This window comes from Mus musculus, chromosome 7 (assembly GCF_000001635.26).
Source record: "Mus musculus strain C57BL/6J chromosome 7, GRCm38.p6 C57BL/6J".
NCBI lineage: Eukaryota > Metazoa > Chordata > Mammalia > Rodentia > Muridae > Mus > Mus musculus.
Window position 1 is genome coordinate 107814218 of NC_000073.6, and position 9698 is coordinate 107823915.

The 9698-nt window shown below is 38.6% G+C and overlaps 2 protein-coding genes and 1 pseudogene across 2 annotated transcripts; 2 read left to right on the forward strand and 1 right to left on the reverse strand.

Annotated features, from left to right (window-relative positions):
• Positions 1-368: 368 nt before the first annotated feature.
• On the forward strand, positions 369-1289 carry Olfr467 (olfactory receptor 467). Its single transcript, NM_001005488.1, has one exon. It carries the CDS (start codon positions 369-371, stop codon positions 1287-1289), a length of 921 nt encoding a protein of 306 aa, NP_001005488.1.
• On the forward strand, positions 2312-2839 carry Olfr468-ps1 (olfactory receptor 468, pseudogene 1; annotated as a pseudogene).
• On the reverse strand, positions 8306-9250 carry Olfr469 (olfactory receptor 469). Its single transcript, NM_146426.1, has one exon. The coding sequence runs from the start codon at positions 9248-9250 to the stop codon at positions 8306-8308; it is 945 nt and encodes a 314-aa protein (NP_666637.1).
• Between the last annotated feature and the right edge of the window lie 448 nt (positions 9251-9698).

The following is a 9698-nucleotide window of genomic DNA, read 5'->3' on the forward strand; positions in this document are numbered from 1 at the left end:
CTGAGGAGTAGAGTTGAATTAGATACTGTAAATCCAAACAACTGTCACAAAACATCAGCGTTCTGTGCATTAATTATACCTCCTTACTTGATCAAAAGCCACTTCTGTGAGTGAGTCCTGTGTTCTGATCTGAGTCACTGCTTGGTTTGTATCTGTGGGCTTAAGATAAATGATGATTAATATTCTGAAATCATTCATGATGTAACTTGGTCTGGGAAGGATTTGGGGGAAAACAAACATCAGAACAAAGTGAAATCCACGTTTATTTTTAATGGGCTAAATGTGGAGTGGTGTATGTCAATCATGAGGTTATTTAATGTATTCTGATAGCCACTGGTTTTATTTCAGTAGGAAGCACTTCAAAAAAGATGGAGCCTGGGAACCACACAATGGTAACAGAGTTCATTATTTTGGGGCTAACTGAGAACCCCACCCTTTGTTGTATCTTCTTTGTGTTGTTCCTGGGTGTCTACCTCACCACCATATTGGGCAATGTCAGCATAATCATGTTGATCAGAAGAAGCCCTCAGCTTCACACCCCAATGTACCTCTTCCTTAGCCACTTGGCCTTTGTGGACATTGGGTACTCCAGCTCAGTCACACCTGTCATGATTGTGAGTTTCCTGAGAGAGAGAACTGCCATCCCTGTGGCTGGCTGCATAGTCCAGCTTGGCTCTGATGTGGTCTTTGGGACTGCTGAGTGCTTCCTGTTGGCTGCCATGGCCTATGATCGCTATGTAGCCATCTGCTCACCCCTGCTCTACTCCACTCTCATGTCTCCCAAGGTCTGCCTCATCTTATTGGTTATTTCCTATGTGGGTGGATGTGTAAATTCTTCATCATTCACCAGCTGTTTGCTGAGTCTGACTTTTTGTGGACCAAATAAAGTCAACCATTTCTTCTGTGACCTCCCACCACTGGTGGAGCTGTCCTGTACCCATGTTTATGTTGCTGAAATGTCTCCTGCCATCTCAGCAGGCTCCATCATCGTCATCACCCTGTTCGTAATCATTATTTCATATGTCTACATCCTTCACTCCATCCTCAGGATGCGCTCTACTGAGGGCAGGCACAAGGCCTTCTCCACCTGCACCTCCCACCTCACTGCAGTCACCTTGTTTTATGGGACAGTTACATTTGTTTATGTCATACCAGAATCAAGCCATTCACCAAACAAAATTAAAGTGGTGTCTGTGTTCTACACAGTGGTGATCCCCATGCTGAATCCCTTGATCTACAGTCTGAGGAACAAGGAGGTAAAAGAGGCCATGAGGAAATTGATGGCATGAACACATTCCTCATTTTGAACAATATTCAATGTGTTTATCTAAATATTTAAATAACACATTTTGGAGGAATATGTGTAGTAATTATATGTTGTTTGCCTTGTTAGCATGAAAAAAATCTCTTGAATTTACAGTAGTATTATGTTGATTAATTATAACTTATTTAATGCTTTTTAAAGAGTTCAATAAATTTGATCATTTGCACTAGAGTCTGGACTCAAATCAAATATGCAAATTTCATAGTTGTAATACATGGATGATGTAGAATTTTTAAAAATTCTGTATATATTAGGTAGTCCATAATTACATGTTACTTTCTTACATGTTTAGTATTGTTTTCTTAAAAATGTTAGTTATTATTTTGGAATATGTCATGTGTTCCCTTTCAAACCAATTGATGACATTATAAATGTTTCTCATGTTCATCTCCAGAACTCTTGGCAACTCCTGCACAGGATCACCATGCATCTGTTAACTGTGAACCTCTGACCCAAAAAACACATGTCAGTGAGATTAATCAAACTATTCTTTGAAACTTTTATATCCTCATTAATGCTTTTTTTTATTTTTAAAAAGTTATCAGAGTTTCTGAAAGGTGTCATACCATTACTTTAATAAAAGTACCTGAACTCTATCAGTTTTAACATTTTCTCTATTTCAAAGTTCATTGCTTTTGTGAAGTCCAACTTTGTTCCTTGGTGATGTTGGGATTGTCACCTGAATGCTTCCTGCTCCCTGCTATGGCCTATGATTGCTCAAGTGGCCATCTTCTCAGCAGAGTCTGGGCACACTCAAAACTGCAAAAGGAAAGGAAATACCATGAGAGAGAGAAAGAGACAGAGTTAGAGAGGGGGGGCAGGGAGAGGGAGAGAGAGAGGGAGAGGGAGAGGTAAAGGGAGAGGGAGAGGGAGAGGGAGAGGGAGAGAGAGAGAGAGAGAGAAGAAATGTCACCTTTAAGGTCTTTAAATAATATTTTATTTTTATTTTATAATTCTTATTAATAAGGTAACAGAGTTTCATACATATATCATACTTGTTGTTTCTTTGTCCTGTACTTTACCAGAATGTCCCACAGGGTTTGTATTCCAAGGTGGTTTTTTATGTGGGTGGTTGTGTGAATACTTGAAAAGTTGCTAGCAGCAAACTGAGTCTGTTCTGTAGACTAAATGAGATAGCTCATTAACTCTGTGGCTGCTTTACTTCATTGAGTTTCCTCTCCCTGGGCATCCATCAGGGAAATTATCTCCTCCATCTCTTCTGGCACCATCATTGTGAACAGCACTTGTCATTTCTCTTTCTTTAGTCTACATCCTCACCATCACCCTGCAGACGTGATCCACTGGAAAGAAGTCTTTCTCCACAAGGCCTTCTCCAGATGGACCTCTCTCCTCACTGCAGTCATTCTCTACTATGAATTGATTGCCTTCATTTTTGTTGTTTAACCCAGCTACTCTGTGGATGAGAGTAATGTGCTTGAGTGCTACATAGTGATAATCCTCATGTTGAATCATCTCATCTACAGCCCAAGGAACAGAGACTTAAAGCAGGTTTTTAAGAAAGAGAGGCCCATTAGTTGTGCAAACTTTATATGCCTCAGTCAGTACAGGGGAACGCCAGGGCCAAGAAGTGGGAGTGGATGGGTAGGGGAGTGGGGTGGGAGGGTATCGGGGACTTTTGGGATAGCACTGGAAATGTAAATGAAGAAAATACCTAATTAAAAAAATCTGGAAAATAAAAGAAGGCAACTATTAGAATATATCCATAGGATACACTTCTTTGAATTAAAGATAACTTTTTCCCCATTAACTTATTTATTTATTCACTTTACATCCTGATCACAGCCCTCTTCCTCCAAGTTCCAGCCTCAAAAACTCCTCCTCACCCCTCCCCTTCTCCTTTGAGAAGGAAGAAGTTGCCACCTCCCCTGGATACCAACTTACCCTGGCACCTTAAGTGACTGCAGGGCTAGGCATATCCTCTCCCATTGATGCCAGACAAGGCAGCCAGCCCAGTTAGGGGAACAGGATCCATAGGCAGGCAACAGAGTTAGGGTAAGCACCCACCCTACCTCCTGCTCCAGTTGTTGGGGGATCCACATGAAGATCAAGCCGCACTTCTGATAAATATGTGTGGGGTACCTACACGTTTGTAGATCCTGTCTACATATACTCTCTGGTTGATTGTTTAGTCTCTGGGAACTCTCAAGGGTCCAGATTAGTTGACTCTGTTGGTCTTCTTGTGGAGTCCCTATCCTCTCTGGGTTCCTCAATCGTTCCCTCAACTCTTCCACAAGACTTCCTGAACTCTGTCTAATGTTTGGTGGTAGGTCTCTGCATGTATTTCTCTCAGCTTCTAGGTGGCATATCTTAGAGGACAGTTATGCTAGGCTCCTGTCTGTAAGCATAGCAGAGTATTAATAGTGTCAGGGATTAGTTCTTGCTTATGGGATGGGTGTCAATTTGGCCAATTATTGGTTGTTCATTCCCCCAGTCTCTGCTCCATCTTTGACCTTGCACTTCTTGTAGGTTGAAGGTTTTGTGGGTGGGTTTGTGTTCCATGACTCCACTGGGAGTCCTGCCTGGCTACAGGAGGTGGCCCCTTTAGGGGATTCTTGGAGAGGAAACTAGGAAAGGGGTTAGCATTTGAACTGTAAATGAAGAAAACATATATAAAAAAAGAAAAAAATGTCAGATAGAGACTTTAAAAAAACAAACCAAAACTTTCATATACTAGCATCATTCTTAGGACCTGCCAATTGATGTGTATGTCATTCTTTAAATTAAGAACATCCTTTGTTGTATGGACTTACTTATGTTGTACTTAATTTTTTTTTTTCATGACAAGCTTTCTCTGTGTAGCCCTGGCTGTCCTGGAACTCACTCTGTAGAGCAGGCTGGCCTCAAACTCAGAAGGATCCACTTACCTCTGCCTCCTGAGTGCTGCGATTAAAGGTATGTACCACCACTGTCCATCAGTAATTCTCATGTAAACACATGTAATCGAATTGGCAATCAGATCTGTTGTAACATTCTATCATCTATCTATCTATCTATCTATCTATCTATCTATCTATCTATCTACTTATTTATCTATCTATCATTTGTTGCAGTAAATCTCCAACCCAAATATGCCCTGGCAATGAAAACACAACTCAGTTAATATGAATACATGCTGTACACCTAGATTGGGCAGATCTACCCCTACTCTACCATGTTCCACATCTTATGAGACCCCTTAGACCTTGTGGTTTCTCCAGGCCATGCGCTTCTGTTCTGCTTTTCTTTGTCTTCCTCTTCCTCTGCATCCCCTCCCTCTTCCATTTTCTCCTTCTCTCTCCCAACCTTCAGCACCACCTTCCCTTTATCTGCCCAATCATCAACTCTCCTTTTTTTACAAATTAAGGTGGGAAGCAGGTTTACAGGAAATCACCTGAGTGCTGACTCATTCCTTGTTTGCAGCCCTTCACAGGAGAATGGAATTAACATAAACTATAATTAGCCCTAGGGCTATCCACAACACTCTATCCTCTGTCTATTTCTCACCTTTCCATCATCTATCCATCTATCAACAATCTATCATCTATCTATCTATCTATCTATCTATCTATCTATCTATCTATCTATCTATCTGAGAGAGATAGTAGTAATTACTGTTATTAAACTTCTGCAAAGGCCATTCACTCCTCCTTAACCTTCCTAGTTGATTTAGAAAACAATAATGTGTACTTACAATGTGTCATATCTCATCCTAAGGAGGCTAACTTTCATTAGCTCATTCATTCCTTATAACAACCCAGTGAAGAGAACTTAGTTTTCATTAAAAATAAGTAACCTGAGGCCTCATATAAATAAGTAGCTAGCCCACGGTTATACAGCTTAGGAGATAAGTGACTATTTTTTGGATCCAGGGGATTTGGATTCCCCAAATACCATGTTTTTCCACTTTAATTTCCATAGCAGTTGTATTATGCCAAAAATCATGAATTTTTAGTATTAGAAAGTTCCAAGGGACATAGATATGATCTCAACTTTGTTTTAGTCTCTATGCACTTAGTCTATAAAATAGAACACATGGACAACTCTATGTTTACTTGGAAATGAAAAGTATTGCTAGAAAGAACTTTGTAACAGAGCCCCCTAGTGGTGAGATATTCCCTAGTCTCTAAGCCCATTAGCCATCTCTTCTCATTGAGATTACATCTTAAATAAGGTGGTGAGGAAGGAGAGATGGGGAAAAAAGACAGATGGGGCACAAAAGAAAAAAAAAACAGTGGTGGGGTTACAAGGGGAAACAGGGGTAGCAGGAAGTGGAAGACATAGGACAAAAAGAATCTCAAATTAATATTTTGTTGGAAAATGTCACAATGGTATCTAGCACATTCTATTCCAATTAAAAAAAAAACCCTAAAAAGCTGACTATCTTAATATGTATGGTATATTAAACATTTTCTATAATTTCAAAACTAGGACTCAAAGTTTCACACTGGCATTTGTGATCCTGGTATTTTTGGTGTGTGTCTCAGTTTCAGCCTCTGTCAAGTAAGGTTTAGAACCCAGTTGCACCAACAGTTCAAACAAGATGAAGCATTCATTCAGCTAACCATTAGTTTGTTAGTTATTTTCTTTCATTCGTATCAGACTTTCATTCAAGATAACTGTGTTTGATGATCCAAGGGAAAATTAGACATTGGGAGAAAAGGACACCACTGTGGCTATTTACAATAAGCTTCCAGCATTCATGGGTGGAAACCAAACCCTAACAATATATTTACCAGTGGATTAAAAACAGAAACACAGTGTCCTGTGGGGATTTAGTGGTGATCTTAGACTTTGAGATTCAGTAAGGCTCTTTAGAAGTGGCTTAACAAAGTATAGACTGTTATATGCAATATACAGTAGATGCTACACCAGTGAAGGAAAAAAGTTATTGCAAGTAGGGGTTGTCTCACAGAGTCTTGAGGCAGTAGAGTGTGGGTGTGTTCAAAAATTTCAAAAGAGAGAAAATACCATGAGGGAGGGAGAAGGAGAACAAAGGCACATCTAAGGTCTTAAAAAGCTTTTATTTTTATTTTAAAATCTTATTAATAAGGTAACAGGTTCTCATACATATTCCATGTTGTTTCTTTGTTCTCTTATATCTTGCCTCCCTGTTCCTTTTATATCATTTGGGCCCAAAAACTTTCTTTCCAGTTTGTTCTTTTCCATTCCACTTCTATAAAGCTTCATTTTCCCCAAGTCTCATGGGTTCTTTTCTAGTTAGAGGCTAGAATCTTTTGAAGTTTTGATAAAGAAAATAATTTATTTGGTTATATGTCTATGGTGGTTATATATAGCATGACTTGGAAGATGGAGAATTAGGAAATTCAGTAGTGATTGTACTCATTAAGCTTCTTTCCAGAACAGCAGGTTATTATATATATGCACAAAATGCATTGGCATATACATATACACACATATACATATTTGCTATATGTTCATATATTTATTACAATATTTAAATATTTATTATAAATTTTATATCTGTGATTTGATTTTAATTATACACACAAAGTGTTATATATGTATACTTCCATAATTATATATGCATATATATGTGTATAAAATAATAGATTAAGGAATTGTTTCATCAAGTACAAAGTCTGTAAAGTAGGTGAGCAGCTTGAAAATACTGATAAAAGTTGATATTGTAGTCTAGCGGTCTAGAGTTCCAAATGCTTTCCTTTTCCAGAGAACCTTAGGCTTTTCTTTTAAGGCCTTTAACTGATTAGACAAGGGAAATCAATATTAGGAATTTTCTTTTGAAGACTGTCAGTCTAAATGTTAAGAATGTCTTATAAATAGTATCAAAGGTATATTTGGACAAATGTCTGACCAAGCACCTGGGTATCACAGCCTATCAAGTTGATGGCTAAAGTTCATTACCACATCGGAACTATTAGTGACAAGTTGACTGTGAAAGAGGTTGGCTGAAGCTGAAGCACTGACAATGAATACAGAGAGAAGTAAAAAATTCTTGTTCTTCAAACATGCACAATTTTATAACCAAATGAAGGAGTTCAAAGAAGGAAAATAAATTATTCTCATGCTTCTGGATCCATAAAACGATTGAATCACAGAGTCCCATACTAGAGAAGACCAAGCTGGAAGTCAAAGAAAGGAAAGAGAATGATTAATGAAGTGGTGGCCATCAGTGAATCTAGATAAATTAAGATTCTCAGGATGATTTGGGGACATGGCTCGGTGATACAAAGCTAGTTACTAAGTACCAGGCAGGCATTGAGCTTCATTCTCAGCACCACAAAGGAAAATGAAGGTTTTCAGGAGAGCAGGTTAATCAGGGAGTTTTCACACTTTTTTTTTTCCATGAGAAGCCTGCTTCTTTTCCCGAATCAGAAACCAGGGATTGAGATTAGAATGTTGTGAATCTCACAATACCTATTCCCAGTAATCAGCAGTACTCCAGATTATAAACAAGACAAAAGAAACAATAAAACCAAACCAAAACTAACCCCCAAACAAACTCTAGGATTTAAGCAAAACACTCATAAAATAAAGCTGAAAACAACTCCAGGAATTTTACTTGTCACTTTCTTTCAAAAATCTATTCTCAGAAACAACTACTCTTACTATGCACATTGCAGGAAATGCAATTGTTGAAAACACAGACATCCTTAATCATTTACAAGTTCTATAATTGTAATTTATAGCAGATGACTAGTTTTGAAAACAAATGACTGCAAATAGAAATAATTTTCAGGGAATTACTTTTTACAAAAAAATTATTTTATTAATTATGAGATAATTTAAATAATATATTAAATGTAACCTACTATGAAAATATGATTTGTTACTTAACAAATATCTGAGCATCTACCCTCTGTAGTTGCTAAAAAGCTTCCAAGTGGCTAATTATATATCAGAACATATACTTCAGCCACAGGTGTTTAGCTTCTTTTTGTTATTGTGTCTGTCTGTAGGATGTTATTACTATACCACATCCTATAGTATAACAAACATCACTTAAGAGAATATTTTCCTAGCAAGCTGTCTCTTCAGAGCACCCTTAATCTCATTGTTTCTGAGGCTGTAGATGAGGGGGTTCAACATGGGGATCACAACCATGTAGAACACAGACACCACCTTGTTCTGGTCAGTGGAGAAGCTTGATTTGGGCATCACATAAATGAATGTTATGGTCCCATAGAACAGAGTGACTGCAGTGAGGTGGGAAGTGCAGGTGGAGAAGGCCTTCTGTCGGCCCTCAGTGGAGCGCATCTTCAGGATGGTGATGAGGATGTAGGTGTAGGAGATGGCTATAACAAATACTGTGACTATAATGACAAAGGCAGAACAAAATGAGGCAGGAACTATGGGGACATTGCTACCTGAACAGGAGAGCTCTATCAAAGGAGCCAAATCACAGAAAAAGTGATTGACTCTATTTGGTCCACAGAAGAGAAGAGGAAAGAAGGAAAGGAGAAAGGAGGAAGCATTAAGAAACCCACCAATATAAGATCCTACAAGCAACTGGATACAGACTTGTGTGGACATTTTGGTGGAATAAAGCAATGGGTTGCAGATTGCTATAAAACGATCATAAGCCATGGTGGCCAGAAGGAAGCACTCAAGTGTCCCAAAAAAAGCACCTGAGAAAAGCTGGATGGTACACCCAAGGTAGGAGATTGTGCTTCTCTCCACCAGGAAGTTGGCAAGCATTTTGGGTGTGACAGTAGATGAGTAGCCTACGTCAACAGAAGCCAAGTGGCTGAGAAAAAAGTACATGGGGTGATGGAGCTGGGAAGAGACTCTGATGAGAAGGATGGTGCTGAGGTTCCCAGACACAGTCACCAGGTAGATGCACAGGATGATGCTGAAGAGGACAACTTTAAGGACTGGGTCATCTGTTAAACCCAATAAAATGAACTCTGTCACTGCAGTGTGGTTCGCATCCTCCAGGAAAGCCATGGGATAGTATAGTTGTTGCTAGATCAAGGCTGTGCTGGAGAGAGTACAGGAAGAGATTTATAAATATGTAGCACCATTCTCATTAACTCATATATGGATACTATCAAATATTTTATATACACATATAATATATAATAATTATATGGAATATTTAATTGTATATAGTATATATATAATTTTGTATATAATTGTATATAATTGAATGTTATTAAATGTGCTCAAAGTGCCTTAAAGACAAGGATTTTTTAAAATTATTTTTCCTATTTTTTATTAGGTATTTTCTTCATTTACATTTCAAATGCTATCCCGAAAGTCCCTCATACCCTCCCCCCCACCCCCTTCTCTCCTATTCACCCACTCCCACTTCTTAGCCCTGGTGTTACCCTGTACTGGGGCATATAAAGTTTGCAAGACCAAGGGGCCTCTCTTCCCAATGATGGCAGACTAG

Coding starts and splice junctions, on each gene's coding strand:
- Olfr469 (NM_146426.1), bottom strand. CDS start 9,250: ATGGCTTTCCTGGAGGATGCGAACCACACTGCAGTGACAGAGTTCATT.
- Olfr467 (NM_001005488.1), top strand. CDS start 369: ATGGAGCCTGGGAACCACACAATGGTAACAGAGTTCATTATTTTGGGG.